The sequence below is a fragment of the Pseudopipra pipra genome, chromosome 1, assembly GCF_036250125.1.
Source record: "Pseudopipra pipra isolate bDixPip1 chromosome 1, bDixPip1.hap1, whole genome shotgun sequence".
NCBI classification, from domain to species: Eukaryota; Metazoa; Chordata; class Aves; order Passeriformes; family Pipridae; genus Pseudopipra; species Pseudopipra pipra.
In genome coordinates, this window is record NC_087549.1 from 69,324,502 (window position 1) to 69,347,695 (window position 23,194).

At 38.1% G+C, this 23,194-nt stretch overlaps 1 protein-coding gene across 4 annotated transcripts in view; it reads right to left on the bottom strand.

The window, feature by feature from the left end:
- Window positions 1–12,438, bottom strand: part of VSTM2A (V-set and transmembrane domain containing 2A) — a 30,217-nt gene extending 17,779 nt beyond the window's left edge. Inside the window, exons 1-4 of one of the 4 annotated variants that reach the window (XM_064660277.1) lie at window positions 11,811–12,438; window positions 9,336–9,502; window positions 8,399–8,449; window positions 4,657–4,993 (exon numbers count right to left, since the gene is read on the bottom strand). In XM_064660277.1, coding sequence (XP_064516347.1) covers window positions 4,657–4,993; window positions 8,399–8,449; window positions 9,336–9,502; window positions 11,811–11,889 — 634 coding nt within the window. In that variant the 5' untranslated portion in view covers window positions 11,890–12,438. The remainder of the gene's footprint in view (window positions 1–4,656; window positions 4,994–8,398; window positions 8,450–9,335; window positions 9,503–11,810) is intronic. The other 3 variants (XM_064660270.1, XM_064660287.1, XM_064660298.1) reach the window with 3 other exon arrangements.
- Between the last annotated feature and the right edge of the window lie 10,756 nt (window positions 12,439–23,194).

Genomic DNA, 23,194 nt, shown 5'->3' on the forward strand with positions numbered 1-23,194 from the left:
CTAACATGGTTTGAACTTATTCCATTATTTCAGAGAATCTAAAAAAGGTGGAGCAACTTCTTTTCAGGAAGAGGGAATGAAAGCGTAAATTTCAAGTAGAAGCAGAGATTGCAGTGTATACAGGTTTAAAATGGGATAGTCATTGCATTATCATCTTGTAAGAATTTCTGAGAACAGCTGAATAACAACAGAACTGTCGCTTGGCTTTTGCTTTAATGAAGTCTTAAGAAAACAGAGACTTTTTGTTGTGCCACAATCCCAATAACGGTTGGTGCCTCCCAACCTTATGGATATTCATATTTCTAAAAGAGTAACTGTGAAACCTAAAGGCTCTCTTAGTGAAGAAAACAGTAATGTTGGCCATCACCTTGATGGAGACTAGAGCAGACATTTGTTCCTTTGCTTTAAGAGGAGATGGAACATAAATAAAAAAGAAAAAAACAACAACACAGAAGTTGGTTTATATCTCAGAAGATTTCAAATTGGACATAATTTTTTTGCTTAAAATAGATTAATAATAGAAGATTCCTAGATTCCGTAGATTAAAACGGAGACAGGAAGGTATGCCATCGGTTTATGAGTATCAACAGACAGATGAAACATGTTTTAATCCTCTTCTTTTGCATTCACGCCTGATCATCAGCTTCTCAGTGTGATTTATAATGCCAAGAATCCAGACCATTCTGCCTTAGGTAAGGACCACCTTCTCCTTTTCAAGTCACTCACTGCAACTCTGCTATCATCCACAGGAAGTTTTGGCATGTAGTTAGGTTAATAGTTGAATTTGTTACTTCATGAAATAACAAAAAGTTGCTAGAAATGTGAAGAGTCCATATGTAAGCAGACAGAAAATGAACCTTATTGTCACTTCTTCATTTGTAGTTGTTCCCTTTTTGAGTTCTCTGAGACTGATCTTCTTGAGTCTGAAAAGCAACTAATGGCTTTGAGTGCTTTAACAGAGCATTGGCAGAACAGGAAGAGTTTGGAGGATATACACATTTCCAGCACAACAAATGGGATATACACATTTCCAGTACAACAAATTCTTCAGACCTTTTTGTTGTCATAAATGTTGAGTCACTTGAATTCAGGCAGCAAAGTTTGTCCAGATTTGTATCCATGAAACAGTGACATTTGGTGCAGCCTGGAGACTATTTAGCTTCCTTTCACCTGAAGTCATTTTAGCTCTTGGACTCCATTTAATTGCAGCATTGTTTAGAGTTACAAGGATTTGTCATAACTCTGTGCTCTTGCCTTTGGAATAAGATAGGTTGTTATGAGTTATGCAGGAAAAAAAGTCTGTCACTCCACCTACATAGGACAATTTCTGGATATATGCAGATTACCCTGTCAAATTACTCAGATTCCTGCTATGCTGTGATGGGTTACTTCATTTGCTTCAGCCCATAATTATGAAATGAAAGGGTCAAGATGTGTTAGCTTTGACTTTTTCTTTCCTGACTTTTCTGACTTTGAGTTAGTCATTTAGGGTTTCTTAGTATATTATATGAAGACTGTCTGTGGGAGTGTCTGTTCTCGTTAGCTATTTCATCCTATACTGAATCTCCACTACACTAACAATAATAAATATCTTTTTTTTACACTTGCATAGTGTTTTCAGAGCAGTGCAAAATACCGAATGGACCTCATACCACTTTAATTTGTCAGCCCGGCTATTTAGCTCCCTCACAGTTATCACAGATATTTTTACTTTTGCATAAAGGAGAATAGTGGAAATATCTGTTCAGTTGGGAAATGATGATGTTTTAAAATGGTGGTGACTGTAAACTGCTTTTCTGGAGCTACATATTAAATATCTATTGTTAAGAAATAAATGAAATTCTGCAGTGTGCTTCAGGATAGAAGAAGTTGAATAGAGTGCTATCTACCTTTCAAAAATAAATTTTGGGGACAAAATATTAATAAAATCAGAGTCAATTTTTCATATATTAGTAGCTGATCTCTTCAGAAATGGCTGAATAGAGAATTCCCAATAATTTTAGTGTGTCATGTTTCCCATTGCTGTAAACGTATTTTACAATAATCCGTGATCATGGCAGTAAAATTTATTGCTTGCCAATAACTATGCACCAGCTCCCTAATATTGGAGAATATTTGATACAATTGCCTATGGTTACTAATATTTCTCCCTTCAAGCAGTATTACTCAACATTAACAAACACATCATAATCAACCTCTATGTCTTTCAAAACATGTAGTTAATAGTGATACATTTGTATTCAAACATGATTGTGTGTTCTAGGCTGGATGGATACACTGCTTACACATAGCGTAATCACACAGCTGTCTGTACATGCATATATATAGTTAGTATGATGATCAAGAAGGGAAGAGTTTCTCATTTGATTAAATAAGGAGACTGTTGATTCTGCATCATAAAAAGAAGACTGTTAATGTCTATGACTTCTTTTTGCTTTTTTGAGATCTCACAACTGACATCTCCCTTTCCTCAGCTGAAGTTGCTCCTCAAAGTTACATAGAGCTAAACCCCCTCCCTGCCTTTTGTTCCCATGGGTATTTCTGTTAGTGTAGAATGACTGTAAAATGGAGTGAAAATCCAAATCTCACCATAGCTGGAAAAGTGAGGCCAAGATTTTATGAAGTAAAAGAAAGTAAATCTTGGTTCTCATGAGTTAAACCGATGTTCATCAAAAATATCACAAATAATTAGTGTAGCAAGCAACTATTAAATTCAAATTAGGCCTGGTACACTCTGTTTCTTCAGTACATAAGCTACACCTCTGATGAATGCAGAGTTTGCCTGTGCTTTTTCATAAAAAAAAATGAATTTATAACATAAATTATATTTTTATCTGTTTAATTTTTAAATTATTTATGATTGTGATTGTCTGCACTTGATCTGCAGTAATCTTTGCTCAAGTAAAAAATAAGGGATCAGTTTTTCTGTATTGTTTTTTCTTTTTACAGGGACCTTTCCATGTAATAATCTACTGCTCTCAAATTGCCAATGTCCAGTAATCAGTCAAGATATTTCTTGGACTAAAGACATAAGCAATACTATAGATTCAATTATATATCATAAATGATTTAGTGGATTAGCTGGTTTTTTATATACTTTGGCTGCAATGCAGTGTAGTCTGTTGCTACATATTTCATAAACCTCTAACTCTTTTAATTAATTTCACATAGACTGAATAGAAACCAGAGTTTTCCATTTATAGAAAAGTCTGCTGCTTTGAAATGTATAAGTCCAATGGAAAATAAGCAGTTTATACATTTATCTGAGAGCAAAGCAATGATAGAATGATGGTTTAATATAAACTGAAATATTTGTTTTCTTTTAACAGCTTAGATGTTTTTTGGAAGAGCTAAAAAATAAAAGTGGCTCAATTTCAGGGAAGGAGAACTGGAAATAACTTTTAAACAAGCTTAAAAAATGTATACAGAGATAAAATAGTGGTAGCACATACACCAGCTTTTCTAGGAGCAATACAAATATAAGAATTTTCATATGAATAATCATATTGTTCCGATCTGTAGTGAAATGTATTTTCCTTATGAAAAAGTTTTTCTAATAGTATGCCTGTAAGATGAAAGTGATTTCACAGTAGATGTGCTATTAAATTTATGATATTCACAGCTTTTTATTTAATAACACACTAGCAGAAAAATGATGCATCAGAGCTAATTAGGTTATTTTCCATTATATATTTTAAGGTATGTTGTGATTTCCTGCCTTACATTGGGCCCTCAGTGTAAACAGAAGTAGCTCAGAAACCCTTCAACTTACACAGTTTGTTCTCCAGAGGATATTTGATAATTTTCAATGTCTCAATTTTTTATCCTGTCCATCTCTCTGTTGCCATCATATAGTGCTGCACCTCCTGTATATTCATAAGCCTTTGCATAACTGTGAATTTTACTGTATCAATGTAGAAAATGCAGACTGATATTGATAATAGGTTATTTATATAGTGCTGAACAAAATCGCCCAAACAAAATGTGTAGTATGTTCATTTCTACATGACAGAGAATGGTGGCTTTTCCATTTCAACCCTTGTTTTAAAGCTGATGGTCAAGCACTTGCAGATGACAACAACACATTTTCTGACAAACTCATGGTCTTTCTAAATCCTACACAACCGAGAAACTATGTGGTGTATCTAAGGTTTGCTTAGATTTAGAAGTCAAGTTCCTTATGAAAACAGGATTGACACTAAAAGTAAATTAATTTCACCAAATGTTGGAAATACAAAAATTAGGTGACTGGTGCAAAATAACTTAGGAAGAAACACATCTGGATGATTGTTTTATTTAATTTATCATGCACAGCCATCTTAAAATGAAATGAGTCATTCACTGACATGGCCCTCTCTCTCCACACACACTACAGGGAAAGCTAAACTTCGATTTGAGAGTTAGCCCTAGGTGGATAAAACCAGTTGAGATAAAATCCACATATAGAAGTTTAAGGTTTTTTGCTTCTTCTGCTTGGAAATTCATTCTTCAAATTTTAGGAAGTAAGCAGATATCAAGAAGAATAGAACCAGAAAGAAGGAGGAATAACTGAGCACCACACTCTTCCTAGTCACAATTCCTGGTTACCTTGTTGATTTAGCCTCCTTTTGCATGCTGGTAAGCAATCAAATGAAAGCTCAAAATGCTTTACCATACCTGATTGTGGACTTTGTTTGGGGATTTTGGCTGCTGCTTCGGGGCTGGAGGTGGTACGCACACGCTGATTGGCAGAATTGTGGATGCTACTTGGGACAGCTGCTGAGATGTTTTTACGAGGTTTCATGTCTTGCAACCACATTGGGGATGCCTCAAAGGCTTGCATTCGCCGAGAGTGGCTGTTAGCATTGACCTTGAGAAATGCCTGGGCCTTGTATTCCTGAAGGTCTCCATAGTTGGCATCGGTCACCCTGCACTCATACAAGCCTTCATCCTTTTTCCTCACTTTTGAAATCTGCAGCTTGTGGGAGATGTCATTCCCTTGTACTTTCACTGTCTGCAAATTTGCCAGGAAAAGAAAACAAATATGTTGTCAGGAATTTTTCTTTCTCTGCAAACTCTACTGACTCTACTGACATAGTGCCAAATTAATCAATGGTGTGATTGTGCTTTCTGCAGGGAGGTTACATCAAGGATGAGTATGGCTAATTGTGTCTATGAGGATGCCTGACATTTTCTTTCCAAATTTGCTTAGATGGTTTCCTCTGAAATATAATTAGCCTCAGACAAATAACCAAAACTACTGTGCTCATTTCAATTAATTGCTTAAGATCATGAATATTCTTAATGAGCTTTCTTATGTAAACCTTGTATCTGTGCACTTCTTTGGTTAAACCTTTCCAGTTAGTTGACTTAATTGAATAATTCAGTTTTTGAACTAGTGCATTAACAATTTTGCTGGAGATGTTTTCCAAGATTTAAACTACGTTAATAACTAATTATTAGATTAGTTTGTACTCTTCACTACATTGAAACTGTATATTTGACATTCAGTTTATCTCCTTAAAGTGTATCCAAAGTCTTGGTATTTTTTGTCTGTTAACGATAACAAGACATTTTGTGTCAGGTAGCCTCTTTTGTCTTGTTTATATAAATACATACTTATTGAAAGTTATATATCAGTACATATTCAAGATCGATTTAAGAGTTGTCAGCTGAAAAAAGACTTCTGTTTTATTTTTAATTGGTTTTAATATTTGAAGGAAACATAATATATTTTTGTTTCAGATAATTGAAACACATGAGTAAGTTATACATTCAGAAATATGTGATAGGTATTAAGATGCATTGGGAAAAGTTAACACAGGTTCCTTTCTGTATATTCATCACTTTAGAGAATTTATATTTCATTAATGTTCTCTTACTCTCTATCTGAATTAATATGTTTCCCTACCAGAAGCCAGTTAAAACATGTTCAGTGGTCTCTAAAACTTCAGCTTTGAAGAACTTCTGAACCTGGTTTACTTTCACTGTTACATAAACATGTCTCTAAAACTTCAGCTTTGAAGAACTTCTGAACCTGGTTTACTTTCACTGTTACATAAACATGGATGTAAAGGTTGCTTTGTGTCATATCAAAAGGAAACATCAGGATGATGAATTCATGGTAGTTAACAAAACTGGAGAACTGTTAGATTGAAGTTAGCACATGGTATTGGTGATTGTAGAAAACATTGTTTCTGATAGCTTGGCATACTGTAGTCACCAGTGTTGGCAAAGCACCTATTCTGCCTGATTGATAAATTGAAGAGCAACACTTGTGAATATGTTATTGCTTTAAGGTGCTGGATGGACTTTATAGTCTGTTGTGTTGTACCCAGCTCTGAATTTATACTTGGCAAACTGAGTTGAAAGTATGGATTGCACACTTACAAGCATAATATATGTGATATTAATTACACAGAGAGTGCTGGATAGTTATTTAAACCATATTCAATAATAATATATCTCTCCTGAACAGTTTATGTTCAGCAAAAGTATTAAAGAAGTTTCATATGAATGGAAAGAGGATGCATATGTCATATTTTGCCTTCATTTGCTTCCATAAAATAACCACAAAGTTAACAGTGTTGCATAGCACTGGTGAAAAACAGGATTAGTTTTGGCTTTTGCATTTGAAATTTAGAAATCGTTCCTGGCAGCACATATGCATGTTTTCAGTTCGTCCCTGATTATCACTTAAAACTGATAAAGAGGTGTATTTTAGCAAACATTCAGTATATTTTTTAGCATTTCTTTAAAGATTACTAAATGCACTTAAAAGTTTTTTCTTCTTTTCATGATGATAATTTACAGTAATACTCATGGAGAATTAGTATGTCTTCAGAAAAAAGAGAAAAAACAGCTACATTTGTAAAAAGTGATTTTAGACATCTATGGAACATTGACTTTCTTTTTATTACAAATGTAAAATAAATGTTTTATGCAAGCTTATAGAAACACTATAAATATCCCATTATGAATTATTATCATAAACAATGAAAGAGATTTGTTACTTCAGAGATGAGACAAGCTTTAAAGCCTATATTGTGTTTCAGTTCTTATGGATTGCTACAGAGATTTTAAAGGAGACAGTATTGATAGGTAATGAATTGTCTGCTAGGCCCGTGTCTAGTGGAATAGTATCCAAAGACTACATGTGGACCTCATTTGTAAGATGGTCTACAAATGTAACTGAATAAACGGTCCATGACACAAATTTTTTATAGTGTATGGTGAGAAGTATCATAGGAAATGTAAGTATGGCTAGAATAAGTATTGTTTTGAACATAGTGTATCTCAATTCTCATTTATAAATGCCCTTCAGCTATACCTTGCTGCACTTTGACTTGTAATTATTTCGTTAGTTATTTGTAGGCATCAAAAGCAGCAGAGTAAAAGATTTAACAGAAATTATCCATCTCTGTTTGTTGCTGTTTTAAGTTTTGCTGGTACTTACAGCCTTGGCTGTAGCTAGAAGGCACTTCCAAAGGGATTTTGCCAGAGAAAGGGCAAACCCCTCCGGACTGATAGAGAACACTCATGCTGCAGTGTATCTGTGTTTTTCCACTGCAGTGAGCACCACACCATGACCCCACCACTAAACATTTCTTGGGATGCTGAGGAAGGAGGGTCTGAACTATTCTGAGGTCAGAAACAGCCCTGTGGCTGTGCCTGACTCAGGACGTGGGTCTGCTGAGGAAGAGATCTTTTCCCTGGACAAGGGCTGGAGCAACGCTACTCATAATTCTTTTGAGACAACATTCTGGTTTAATCTCCAAACAGCAGATTGGTAACTCTAGTGTCAGAATCTTACTTTCTCAGAGTCTCAGGGACCTAGAGTGGAAATTACTCCCAAGAGGGAGGTCTTGACCAAAGTCTCTCTGAGCTTTCTTTCTGCCAGAGGGCATGGCCCTGGGAAAGCACCCGTTTAAAGAGCTGTACACCCCGCTAAAGGGAAGTGGAGCTTCACAGACAAATTTCAGCCTTAGAACCAGCTTTGGAGTGCTAAGGCAGGCTCAGCAGTTACCCAGGGTAGATGAAAACGAGAGGTACAAGGAAGGATTGGTGCACTGCTTCACAGAGTACAGAGTCTGTCAATGGTCTACTGCCCGTGCCATGCTGGTCAATGCCCAGGAGTGTGGGGGACCGCATGGGGCAGGGATGCCCTGGCACCTTTCCTGGGCCGGCAAGGAAGAAGTCATAGAATCACAGAATCAATTATTTAGGTTGGAAAAGACCTCTAAGATCGTCGAGTCAACCGTTGAGATGCGGACTGCCAGCCTTCTGCAGCCTGCAGTGCAAATCGGGAGGAGATGCGGGGCAGGAACAGACTCGGCCCTCCGAGGGATGGGCTTTTACTGGGGAAGGGACCCCTGGTCGGCGGCGCGGGGGACTGCCCGCACCTTGCGGCGACACTTACGCTGATCTTCGTGCCGTCGCTGTCCAGGTCCCGCTCGGGCAGGAGCTCCACCTGCAGGGAAAGGAGCGCCTCCGTGGGTCGCCGGCCCCCGCCCCGCTCCGCGCCCCGCTCCGCGCCCCTCTCCCAGCCCACCGCGGAGCCCGTGCAGCGGCGCGCCGCGCCTGCCACCTGCGGGCCGCGCCGGGCACAGCCCGGGACAGCCGGGATGCGTGGCCGAGGGGCGCTGCCCCGCCGCCCCACCTCCCTCCCGGCTGGCGTGGGAGTCTTTTCGGGGCAGCTGAACGCCGAGACCGGTGAGGAGCGGGCAGTGAAGGCGAAGGCGGGGAAGAGCGCCCCAGATGGCAGTGTAAGTGGACATGGCCCCTCCTGTCCCGCTTGGAAGGATGAAATTGCACAGTTGTGTTATTTTGGGGTTTTTGCTTCTTCTGGGGCATTTGTTCCCTCCTGCTTTCCCCACCCCTGCCAAGCGTGTGCCCTCCTGTGGCAGCTACCTACGGCTGCCAACTCGACTGTGCTAGCTGTAAATTGGAGGGCATGTGTAGGATCTAGCCACTTGGGAAATAAAAAATTCCCACAAGGAGCAGTCTTTGAACAGCTGCTTTCCAAAGGGAAAATCTAAGAGAGGAAAAGAAAAAAAAAGAAAGAAACAGAGAGGAAAATAATAAAAAAATTGGACTTTGAAAAATCTGCGTGGTTTTGTGAGCATCCCTAGCTGCATTCTGGGAGTGACAGGCACCAAAGGCACCATCCCTTGAGGTGGGCATTTTTGTCTGCAGGTTCCTGCATTGTTATTTCATGGTCAAAACTAAGTCCCTGGAGAGATACAGAACCTCTCTCTGGTCCTTCCTTCTGGCCTCCCTTTCTTTCCTTCCCCCCTTTCCTCTCTTCCGTGACATTCTCCAGGTGGTTTGAGGAATCCATGGCAGAGGATTAGTACCTGAGTGCCTGTCACCTCAGCTCCAGCCTCTTGGTCCTCAGCTGCCCGCAGAAACCACCACTGGATTTCAAGGTACACCGAAGTGGAGCCACTTTGGAAAGCACAAGACATCTCCACGTTCTGCCCTTCTGTGGCTGTGACATTTCGGGGAAACTCTGTGAATTTTGCTGCAAAACAAATGCATAATATGTTGGGATCTCTTGCTACCTACTGATTGTTTATGCTCTGCTTTTTGTGTTGCCTTTTTTATTGTTTCTCCTTCCCCCTCTGCTTTTAATGTCACTGTTTATTTTTCTCATTCTCCCTCTTTTCTGTTTCTTTTATTTATTTTTTTTTTCCACTTTCCCACACATTATCTTCCCTGGTTTCTCTCACACCTAGATATGTTTGTACTCCCTTAGGCACAAATCCATTCTCTTTACACTCTCAGTTCTGCTCACACGAAATGCTATAGACCCCCCTGCTTGCACCCATGGGCTAGTGAAGTTTCACATAATTAGGTCCAAATACCCTTGGGCAGAATGCAGTATTTCACCAGATTCACTGAGGGATTTTGTGCAAGACCAATTGAGGAGAGAAACAAAAATTCGGACTGATTTTTTGTATTTTGGAGGGCTGATCTGGAAACCTGTAAGTTGTTAAACCTTCTGCAGCCAGCTGAAACAGCTGTTGGCAGGGGCAACTCTGGACACTCTTCTGAGTGCATGTTACAATCACTCATCAAATGTCCATTTTAAAGGCTTTGTCTGAATTAGTTACTGTTTCTGAGAACCTCTGCTTGCAAGGTTATGTATAAACAAACCAAAAATCAATTCATCTTCTGTTTCTCTGTCCTAGCAGACACTTTCTAGAATTAACCTTCACATTTGTATCCCAGCCCTTTAACAAACTGAATCTGCCCATTTCAGTGTACCACTACTAGGTTTAAAAGATAATCCTGATAGAAGTAGTCCAGGGCATCATTAATTGTTTAAGCCTCAGTCTTTACTTCCTTCTCATCCTTTCCTATAACTCACTTTAAAATTGTGCAACATAATGAGTCATGATAGTCAAGTGAGGGGGACTACAGACAAACAATGTAATAAATACATGCTGTCTTTCAAGAAGAGGAAATTTGGAAAGACACTGCAATGTCACTTTCTGTTATGCATTGTTAACAGATTGACTAGAGCATATTATGATGCGAAGGAAATGCGATGCAAAGGAAATATTGCTCGTTGTCTCCTCCCCTCTTCCTCTCTATCCAATCTTCCTAGCCAACCTGGAATTGGTGGGATAATTTGGTAACCAGTGTTACTTCTCCTTCCCCTTTTATTTGTGCCTGGGAACACATACTTCCAAATCTGCTATCTTCATATTTCACAGTGTCCCCTTTTCTGACCCCCGCCCCCACCAGTCAGCGATTGCTAGTCACCGAGTTAAGCTGCCAAATGGACTGTGCGTTATGCGTGTCCGAGGCTAGTAAGTTTGTTTTGGGGGGATTTTTTCTTGTTTGTGTGTTTGTTCTGTCCCCCTCCTGCTCAGTGCGCGTGAGCGGTCTGGGGGCACACGGAGGGGAATACAGACGCCATCCTTCCCAGTCGCACCGCCAAACGCAAAGCCGGCGGGGAGCTGCCGGCAAGGAAAGGCGGGCAGGGAGCAGGGGACGGCGAGCTGGGGGCGGTAGGAGCGGGCATGAGACTGAGGCACCGGGCGAGTCAGCGGGCAGCGGGCGCAGGGGGCGGCCAGGAGCGATCTGTCCATGGTGCTGACAGCGTCGCCGCAGCCTCGGGGTCCCGAACAACCGGCTCCTGCAGCGCCGGGGCTGCTTGAAATGCAAGGCGCGCCTTTCGGTGGAGAGGGAGGGAGGAAGGCGGCGGGGGTGGGGGGAGGTATTCAAAGAAGTCGATTTTGTCTTTTTCTCCCATTTTTGATGGGGGTGGGGAATGGTAGAAATACACAGTCACAGAATCGAAATGAAGGTCTGACTCTGAGGGTTGCAGGATAATAAGAGAGGAAAGGGAACACAGCGCGAAAGGAGACTGCAACATCTTAGGGGAAGCAGTAGATTTAGCCATCCAGTATTTGGTCTAAATGCAATAATTATGCATGCACTGGGAGGTGTTTCTTGTACGCATACATGCCTATATACAAGCGGTCAGAACTCAAACACATGCATGTCCATTCCCCAAAACCCCTTTACTCTTCTGCAAGATGCCTGTTATTTCCCTCTTTGCAGTCAAGTAAAGGAAGCCTGTTATATTTCTACTTTGGGGAAACTTCTCACTTCTTTTCATATTTACAGACAAGTTTTTGAACTAAATGTAAACCTGATTCTTGTTGTCATCATCTCTTACCCACTTTAGTTTTTTTTCTTCTTTCACCTTTCTTCCTTTCTTTTCTCTCATTACCCCCCCCCCCCCCCCCCCCATCCGGTTCTCAGTCTATTTTAGCATAGAAAACCAAACACACGTATTTGACAATAAGGGATCTTACCTTGGGTAGAAAGTCCTTGTTGAATATACATAACTGAAAAGAAAATGAATCCAACATAAGCCAGAAAGATCCCCATCATTCCAAGATGAAGAAGTCACATCAGGGTAAAAAAAAAAAGCCAAAGATGCCCTCAAAAAAAAGAAAGAACTGATGTATGAGTGTATGTATGTATCTCTAAATGTATGAACAGAAAGAAATTTCTAATGTTACAAAAAGGCTCTGTATTGTAGCCCTAGCTGCGACACTGGCAGCATTCTGCTACTCGATGGAGTCTTTTTCCTTGAGAAGAGTGAGTATTGCAACACAGTGTGGTTCAGATGAGCTGTCTCAGGCGCTGTGTTGCTTGAAGTCCAGACTCAGACTAAAAAAACACAAACCGTTGAAAAGTGGGTATCAGCTGCTTTCTGCGCCTTTTTTTCAGCTACCTGGCAGCTTCGCCCAGCGTCAGCTCTTGCTGCTCAGGATGTCGTGGTGACTGCCCTCCCTACACACTGATCCAGTTTGGGAAGAGAGGAGTAGGGGAAAGAAAGGGGGGGGAGGGGAGGAAAGAGAAGTCTACCGTGCTTGCATTGCTTCAACTTTTCCCTCTAATGGCTGCGATAATGTCTTTAACCCTTCCCTCTCCCTCCCCAGTCTCTACACCTCTCTACCTGTTCTGACTTCTGCTGGCTCTGATGCTGGGGTAAAGCTGCGGGGTTTTTGTCGCTTTTTTTTTTTTTTTTTCCCAATAGTGTACAGTTTATGATCGTAGAGAGAGAAGGGAGCCTTTACTGTACTGATGTAATCTTCGGTCTTGCATCCCAAAACACTCAGTGGCTAAGAGGGCAATGCAGTGGTTTGATTTTTGGTGAGTTAAGCTGTTTCTGTTTTCTCCTTTTCCTCTCCCTTTTACAGAGTCTGAGGGGAAAATAGGTACTCAGTAATCCTATCGCACTCACTACTGCCTGCTCCAAATAACTATGCTTCTAGCAAATTACACTAAAATGTTCTTCATTTTATCTTCAAAGACAGATAAAGAGGAGGATACTTAGAGTGTGTTTAGGTGGCATTATACAGATTTCTGCAGAAAAAATATTTAGCTAGATAAAAATGAATTTTGATATGTTACAGATTATTCACAGTAATATGTATATATATTTATGTACACCAGAGAAGGTGTTTACAGCATATTAAAGAATGTTTCCTCCTGCAGTGAATGTTTTCTTCCCTGTTTCCTGTTTTCTGCCTATGTATATTAATACTGTTTAGACGAGAGTAACCTTGACTGTATTAGGTGATCAAAACACCTTGAAACACATCTGCACTGAGAGAAGTTCTCTGACTGAAGTCGTCCTGCTGCTTGTAGTAAGAAGACATCTAGAAAGTGCTTGTTGCACGAAGCAATCACCAAATACCTTCTTAAGGCTGAGACAAAGACTAAATAGAAACTGAAAAGAGCACTTGATAATCTCTCAGACTGCCAAATAGCTGAATGTAACTGCTAATCACAAACTGAAAAAAGCTACAAGCCATACCGAATTAAGAGAATTTTGTCTGCATGAGCAATATGTTTTTCTGCAACAGAACAAGTTCTATCATTCCTGGCAATAGAAGTGCAGCAGTTCCACAATGGTACAAGATGCAACTTTCACCTTACTCACTGCACCAGCCAAATTATTGTATGCATACAAGACATCTGACATAGCTGCAGAGATCTCCTTCACAGGACTAATTCTAACTGACTGGAAAAAAACCTTTTTGTCTACATTTTAATTTTTTTTTCTAATAATTGCATGAGTTTTCATCTTTATTTATGAAAATAAGGGAGCCATTTCCCCATGGTAATACCCTATTCCACTGTTGTCATATATAAAGCATAGCAATAATTCTGAGTCAAAAATTAGTAAAATAAATCAACTATCATAAATCAAGTAGGAAAACAATTATGTTACCTGAAAGATTTCCTATTACCATGGAGTTTTAATTACTTCAAAGGAGGTCATGATGGATATATTCAAAACCAAAGAAAGCCTGTAAAACAAAAGAAAAGCACTAGTCTTTAAAGGTGGTGGACCTGAATTATCTGAAACAGCCAAGAATTGTCAGTGATTCAGGGATTAAACATACACTGTAAAGGTCTTTACAGGTTCAGATGGTGAATGTTTCAATAATTTCTATAAAAGAAATCAGTTCCTTTTCAGATTGGTAGCCAAAATCCTAAGTCACTCCTGAAAATGAAGGCTGATTATAGGATTCACTTCAAACCCATGTACGTCATCAGTAATCAGCTGAAATTACAAATTAGAGACATAATATCACCAGTCAAGTTAAATGTAAATTAGACAGAAGGAAAAAGAATCTAAGCAGCCTCTCCTGTTTTAGAGGGAAAGCAGAAAATAAAAGTAGCTCACTTTTTTCTCTTGTATTTGCCTATTTAAATTCAAGCCACTTGATAGGTAAATTTAATTTTATCAGTTTGTAATTTAGAAAGAAGAATATTTCTCCCAAATACCCTGTAGTCAATGGAACTAATTAAAATTATATTGCTGTCACAGGGACATACAAGATTATATATGTGGTTATTAATATATCAGAATTGAGGATATATTAGGAAATAGATTTAATGGAAAGAATCTTAAAACTTGGTTACATAGTTATTATTTTTATTTTATTTATGTGCTGCAGCAAGCCATATGATTCTGTCAAATACTTCAAGTAGAAAGCAGAAATAACCCACCTCATGCTGTTAATGTTAAATTTCACCCTGATGGATGTGAATCCTCCACAATCAACCATTCTGTATTAATCTAGGCAGTGAATGAGTCTAGTTACTTAGTGTGAAATCTCTGCCTTTTGTGCTGTAGAAAGTTTAGATGTAGCCTAACTTAAGCATGCTTTATGACAGGAGTGATATGGTATATGTGAGCTTTCTGATGCATTTTTTCTCACTCTCAATGACTGTAATAGATGAGTCATCACTGGACATTCTCTCAGGTCATAGCCAGAACATTCATGCGTGGGGGAATATTTTCAAATATGCCAATGAAATGTAATAATAATAGAAGACTCATTTATGATGCTGTGGAGCTGAATTATGTAGATCTTCTTGTATCTTACTACTACTTCAGTACATGTTCCAGATCAAATGCTCCTTCAAAATCTTAAATGCCCATGCATGTTCACCATTCTGCCCAGCTTGCAGATCCTGGATCTATGCATCTGTTTTAACTATTAAGGAAAAAATGTTTATGGAGATCATGATTCCAAGCTCAATAAAGGTTAGAAATGAAAGCTATTGTGCTGCTAGTCAGCAATAAGGTTGGAGTGCTTTGCCAGTATGGGCTGCCTAGCCCTGCAAGAAGCTGATCAGCTGATGACTGAAACAATGGCTGAGTGTTGCCATCCAACAACCTCAGTTAAAAATTAAAACAAAAAAGTTACTTTAATATTTTGACTGGTATTTTCAGCTTTCTTTTTGGTGATTATTTCAATTATTTCTTTACTATTAAAAGGGAAAAATTGTATTGTCTGATGAAATTTGTAATTTTTAGAAGTTAAAAGGGAGGTTGATTCTCTTTATTGAGGATTGTTCTTTGGTTTTGTTAACCCAAGTGCTCATTTGAGCCTCTCTCATGATGTCACTGTTGCCTCTTGCAACTCCCCCTGCAATTAGAATCTGGGGAAACAGAAGAAAAGCAAGAAAAAAGAAAGATTTGACAAGGAGATGAGGCACCAGCAAAGGGGTTGAAAGTTAGAAAATGTCAAAATAGTTTGTCCATCAGCTTAATTCATTCCTTTCATTTACAAGCAATTATGATGCACTTTAGGTGAATGTCTCTTATTCTTGACTTTGGCTCATGCTTCACTCAGCAGTCAAAATTCTCCTAGTATAAGAATGGCTTCTTGCTCAGGTCCAGAAAATAAAGGATACTGTAATATATAGTACTTATGCTTTAAAAGTATTGAAAGAGAATGGATGCTTTCATCTCAGGGCAGCTAAGTTCTGGCTTGGAGAAGCAGAACCTCTCTCTGACTGCCAGAGGTCCTGGGGGATGCTCCACAGTCCCTTACATCACAGAGGGTCCATAAGAGTGTGCTTCTCATTTCTGAATGCCTGCCTCAGGATCCTGATGGTTGAGATGAAGAAGCACTGAGCAGTCACAGCTGCAATTAAAGTGAACAGGTGCTGTGATTGAAGGTGCAGATTATTGTAAAATGTGACAAAACCCCACAATCTGGACCCTGGGTAGCTTTGCATTGATCGTTGTCTATGTGTCTCTGCTGTCTGTCTGTAAAGTGGAATATATTACTGTGTCACTTCAGAGAGGTCTTGTTAAGACAAATTAACTCTCATGAAGCTCTCAAAGATTTGCATGATGAGCATCATAGGGACTCCCAGAAGAAAACGCATAATTCTACCTTCAGCTCAAGATTTGAGTGGTGTGCATGGGTGAGGCCTAGCAATACACACTGAACAATAAAAATAAACAAAATGTCAAAGACCTGCTGATTAATTGAATTCCACTCTTTACATACTCTAAATGAGGTGGGCTAAGATCTAGAAAAATCCCTATGTCATGGTGTATTTAAAGACTACATGATTTTACATATGAAGGGAGGCAGTTTAAGACTTGCTTTGCTGTCTTTGAGTACTTGATTTTGCAACTTTAAAAATGTTCTTTCAGTACAGCTTTTTACTTACAGCAGAACATTTTATGGCTCTACCATTGTCTCTCTCTACCATTAGGTAGCTGGGAGAAAAGGCCACAGAACCTTAAAATGAGACTTTAGGCATCAATCCAAATGCTTTTTCCTAGTTTGCTCTTTGCTTTTATTAGAGAAAAAAAAAAAAAGCTGTTTTAAGCACAGTCTGTACCCTAGGTTTATGGAAAACAGGCAAAGCTAAACATACTATGCAGAAAACCTTGATAGTGCATTACTTTTCTTATGAACCTCCTCCTTTTTCTTGTCCTTTTTTTTTCCCAGTTGGTTCATAGTCAGAATAATGTAGAAGTATCTTTATAGTATGATAAATTCATTCTGATTTAAGCAAGTTTTTAAAAACTGGAGTTCCTTAGTTCCTTAGTATCATGTCATCAGATCTTTTTAGCAAATCAAACAAAAAAATTAGATGTAGAAATGCTATTGTAGGATTTTATACTGCCTGAATCGTGGGTATTGACTGCAGCTTTTCTGAATTCAGTCTTCACTGAAATCCCAGTTTGATTTCCCCTTTTTTCCTCTTGGTATCCTTGAGAGTGTTATGCCCAAATACGATAGTAGCTGAGGTGGTTTCTTGGAAGAAAGGCATACTGGAGGTCAGACAGTGACTGGGCTGTTTTCTCCATGTTATTCAGTGTGCTGTTACTGAGGGGCGTGCTCGCCATGTTCAAAAGAATGGGGAAGACTGGAGTCAACTCTCAAGCTGGTCAGACAGAAAACTTCATTCCTTTCTTTGAAGGCAAATAATACTCTGCCCATGAAAGAAATACTTTTTTCTTTTTTTTTTTATGTGGAGTTGGCCCCAAAATTTGCTTGATTCCTTAAGATTTGTCAGTTTGGTGAAGGAAAAGTGTTCTCACAGTGCTAAAACAGCAGACTTAATTATCTTTAAGGAGTAACAACAGGATACTTCCTGGTGAATTAGTATTTTTTCACTTAGTTAGTTTCTCCTTTTTCCCTGTCTTCACTAGAACAGGCATTTTGGGAGTAACTGCACACTGAAATAGCAGCAAAGAAAGCAGAATATATGTTACATGGGGGTTTTTTTGTTTGTTTTTTTTTTTTTTAGTTTGAAGTTTTACAATGAATCCTGAAGGTAGAGAGTAGCCTTAGGGAAAAACTATTTTCTTGCAAGACAAGTTCTTTATTTAGCACTTAAAAATACTTTTTCTCTTGTTTCGTGGTAGATGTTATTTGTTACTTTGTTTTTGAAGCAAAATCTTATTCAAATAAGTCTTTATGCACAACATTGCTCTGTGGTAATATTTGTTATGTTGTAATTTGCAATTAAATATGTCAGTTAAGCCTTACAAATGTCAACAAGTTGTACAAATTTAACTGTATTACAGTCTTATGAATTTCTACCTACTTTAACAGTTGCATTTCAGAAAAATCCCAGTCTGTATCAAAATTAAATTATGACATTGCTGACTACATTAAGTTTTAAAAAATTTTTGCTTTGTTTTTAATCTATGCTAAGCCTAGCCCTCTTGTGGACAGTTCTTTAGGGAAGGAGACAGCTGAGGATAAGAAGAGTTGTTTGCAACCTTTTCCAGCAAGCTGGAGAACTGGAAGCTGGGAGAGTCTGTGCAATTTGCGAACAAGACAGACTGTAGAAAGTACCATTTGGTCATTGTCTGTCTGTGGTTAGCTAGGACAAGATCACTACTTGTGATTATTTACCCAGAAAAGCATGAGGCACTTACAAAACTTTTCGGTTGAAGAATTCAATTCCTTTCAGCTATTCCCAAAATGCATTTATAGTTTTTTTTGTTTGTTAGTTTGTTTTGGTTTGGTTTGGGTTTTTTGTAATTTTAAAAACAATGAAGAAACCAAAGAAAAGCATACTTCATAAACCCATGCAGTGAAGTACATCTAGCTTGAAAAGGAAAAGTTCTCTGATTTCCTAAAACTAGAATCTTTCATTATGCTTCTGATGGGAGCAAATATAAGAATTTCAAAATATAGTAGGCTGTTTGTGTCAACAATGGATATTCCATATCCCTTTGAGGTAAGCCAGTGACATTGCAAAATGCCTACTATAATGCCCTTTCAACATATTAGAAAGTTTCATGGAGGATATGGTGAAAAACACTGGCATAACTTCAGCTCTTTGCATATAAAGTTATTCATTTTTTTCTGTAAATAAATCCACCTTCATCATTTTAACTACAAGTATTTCTTTTGGTTTAGTTTTTATGTAGTTCAGTGAAACAGCTACCATAGCAGATTCAGCCTGAGAAAGGAATTATTTTCTTCAGAGAGAAAAAGCAAAATTGTCAGCATTTGTCTTTGGGCACTATTTTACTGCATTTGCCTGCCTATGAGACAATAGCTTTCAAGTAAGCACAATAACTGTGAGGTTATCTTCACGATGCAGGACCATGAAGCCAAGAGGGACAGGAGGCCTCAGAGATCATTGCAAATAGGAAAGTTTTTATTACAAAAGTAGCTGGTAAGCAGAAACTCATCAGATACTAGTTTTCATCTGAATTTTGTCAGAAAGAAACTATCCAATCTTTGACATACTTACCTTAGAAACAATCTGATTTTTATCTCATCTTTTCTTCTTTTTTTTTTTTTTTTTACATTTTATTAAATCTTCCTTATGCAATGAATCAGCAAGAATAGGTTCCACTGATTTTTCATACATCCACACTCCATAAAGAAAATTACATTCTTGATATGAAGTATGAGTAAGGATGATATAATTTACCCCATAGTACCTACCTTGGTATAATAAATCCATCATAGTAGATAACATCCATAGACCAGCAGTCCACAGCCTAGAGAGAAGTGCCTTTTTCAGTAATCATTTATTAGATATTCACTTTCTTTAACATTTAAAATTGGATTAAAAATGGCAAAAACCCTGTAATTTTGATTCTTTGAACTTACTTGGGGACATGGTTTAGTGGTGGACTTGGCAGTGTTGGGTTAAAGGTTGGACTCAATGATCCTAAAGTTTTTTTTCCAACCTAAATTATTCTATAAATCAATGATTCTACTTTAAGGTGGCATATTCTTTAACAACTAAATAAACTTTTGATTGTCTAAGTACAAGTATTCATCATCTTCTGTACAGGAAAAGCCTTAAGGACTATCATGATTCTGCATTTTGACAACACAATTATTAATTAGAAGCTTAAAGACAGAAGTGGATCCATGTTGAAGTGTGAATATGCTTGTGATTAAATGTTAGGATTTTTTGATTGGAAATGATTGATAGGTTACTTTGTTTTTAAGGATGATTTATCAGGAAGATTTAATTTGAGCTTTTTTTTTTTCTCTGTTTGTTTGAGATTGTTTTGGTTTTTTTCTTTTTGTTTTAGTCTGGGTTTTTTTGCTTTAGTTTGGGGGTTTTTTGAGAGTTTTTTTGTGACTATGATTTGGAATATTGTTAAACAAAGTAAGCCATAAAATAAAGCAAAATGAATTTTATTTGGGCTAAACTATTAAAATATCTTCCTCTATTTGGGACATTCCTAATATCTCCTCATTTTTAGTTTGATGCAAAAGCTGATTTAGCTAATGGGAGTCTTTTATTTGGCTTCTGTGGCCTAGAGTTCACAATTTCTCTGGATAATATAGAGTAGTGTTGACTATAAAAATCCCATCTGTCTCACTCACTTGGACATTGTCAGTGTGTTTCTTAAAGTCAAACCCTTTAAAATTATTCTCAGAAAAAACATTCTTTTTTAAAAATAGCATTTCTGAGTTTTCTGAGTTGGTTAGTCAAACTGCCAACATTTAACACCTGTGTGGTCAAGAGGTCTTGTATTTTTGGATTATAATGAAAAGGCTTTTGGGACGTTTAAGGCTTGATTGGAACTCATATCCAACATTGAATGGACTGGAATGGACTACCCAGGGAGGTGGTAGAGTCACCATCCCTGGAGCTGTTTAAGAACAGGGTGGATGTAGCCCTTAGTGCCATGATCTTGTTGATAAGCTGATGTTAGTTCAAAGATTGGACTCAATGATCTCAGAGGTCTTTTCCAACCTAGTTGATTCTGTGATTCTGTTATTCCATTGAACTGGATCAACAACTTCATATCTTTTTAGTCATTATCTGTTTTTCTTCACTTAAGCATTCCTGTCCTTTTAGGTTTACACAATGTTAGATACTTAGGAAATACTATTTTTAGATGGGTAGGTTTTCCAATGCTTCATTTGTCATCTTGATTACTAGCTTGTGATTTTGACAGGGTGAGAAAAAAAATGACCTGAAATAAAACTTCTGAATCTCTGTAGTTTCATTCAGCTTTTCCCTTCATTCTTTTCTTTCATTATTTTTTCTTTCTAAATTTCTTTCTGAATAACAGGGTAATATCTGGGATACAGGAAATACAAAATGCCACACACCAACCCTTACATTGTAGAGCACGCATGATTGTAAGTGCTGTTCTTTGAAACACTTGTAAAAGATATAATTCAGAAGCTGGAAGGGGGGATCTATGAGAGGAGACTGAATTCAGACACAGCATGCTGTGTAACCAAACAAAAGAATGTTGCCTTTCATTGTTTAATATTCCTAGCAGTAAGGTGGTACCACTTATGATGTTGAAAAGTAACACATGGTGGGGCATATAATTAAGTGAAGCCTAAAGAATAATTATGCAAGTACAGCTCAGTATAATGAGGAAACAGGGATGGGGGGTTTAATATCCTATTTTGACATTAAGTACAAAATTGAAATGTGACGCTAATATGTCTGTTGGAAACAGAAGAATCCTGCAGACGCAGTCATTTCAACAAAAAAAGACTATTTTTGCATTCTATAGAATAGTACCATTCCATATTTTATTTAAGTAAAATAAAATTTTATTTATTAAAGGCTTGATATAATTTCAGAAGAAAAACCTGAGAATATCCATTTTCTCTAAATGGAAACTACCTCCATCCCTCTGTTGAAATATTTATATTTTTCTCTTTAGTCATACAAATAAAACGTTACAATTATTCTGAAAAGTGCAATAGCAGTTAAGGCCAAGTTTTTCTGAGCTATTCAGAAGAAGCTATTGTAAACTGAATATTTTGCCATAAGCCTGTTCATGAGGGACAGCTCTAAGGTTGCCACAACAACAGCTTTTTGCTGCCACTCCAGAAGATTACAAGAGAATTTAATTAATACAACATTTAGAAGAGTGAAAAGTGTCTGTCCAAGATAATTCTCTAATTGTGGGACCTAGCTTGAGTTACAGTGGGTTTCCTCTGACTACGTGAGATGTATTTTAAAAGGAGAACCAGAAGGTGTCTTGAACTTCATTCTTATTGCTGCCATTGCACTGTAGATAAAGGTCATGAAAGTAACAACTCTAAGCCACGTTTCTCTGGCAGGAGTTGGATGTTTAACACTTCTCTGAAATAGGAGAGTGTCAGAGACTGAAAAAGTTAATGACTTACGCATTTTAAGATCACTAAAAGACTTTTGCAAACTGAAAAGAGGTAGCTACTCACCCAGCAAGGCTCACTTCTCCCTGAATACTGCCAAAGGACCTTCAGATCAGATAAGTGGGAGCCATTGTCCAACTATCCTGGTGCAGATTCATACCTGAAGCTACAAACTGAATTTCAAGATATAGGAAAAGACTAAGAAGAGGCAAATCCTCCAAGGTGGGAGAATCTTTCTTATTATGCTAATGTCCTCCCTATGCGTGATAAATCTGCACATCCAGCCTGGGCTATGCATCTCAAATGTCGGACCATGATGGACTGTGATTGATGCTGACACGATAGGCAGCTGCAACTGTCTTAGGGGATGTCAGAGGCTTATGAAGTGTCCCATGACATGATCCATGGTAAAACTCCCTGCCCTGGGGAGGTTCAAGGCTTTCCCACCTGAATCTAGACTGTATAATTACTCATGACATCTTTGAGTTTTGTGGGGGGCTTCCCCCAGCCCCAACAGATCAAGACCACCACTTCCACTAATAGGCATGGAAGCTGCAACTTCCAAGTTTCATCACTGGATCCAGTATGTGGTGACTATATACATCTTTCCACTTTTATCCTTTCTTTCCCTTTTTCTTCTTTATGCACTTCCTTAAGTCTTGTCTTTATGCTTTAATATTGCTATGCTTTAATGTTGCTATATTGCTATAGATGCTTTAATATTACTGTATTGCTATAGATGATAACACCCAAAATGGCAATATACTTGTTTACCTTTGAAACAAAATTGTTCTAAAACAAACCCTACATATATATTTTTACAAACACTGATTATTCAGTGTCATTTCACTCTAATCAACCCCTAGTTCTTATTAATAAGAACTTGGGTTGCCCTCTCCTTCTGGGACGGGTCATAACGGGGAGTAATTCAGCTGCTAATGCTAAAGCTGTCTACTGGTATTATTAGGTTTCCTAGACTATCTCAGGCATGGGGTTGGCAGATACACAACAGAGCTTAGAGTGATCCTACATCTGTTTGAGAGTGCAGCTAGGGATGAGTCAGGATATCCTAAGGTGCCATTTAGGCATTAGGTTCCTATGCTTAAGTAGTCGACACTCTCATAAGATTTCCATGGTTCTATCTATTCTTCCATAAAATAAGAGACCAAGAGAAAGACATTAACATTTATCCATACTCATATAATCACTTAATGGAATGAAAAATCATAAGATGGAATATAGATATAGAAATCTATGAAAAATCAAAATAAATCCTGATGGTAATAACA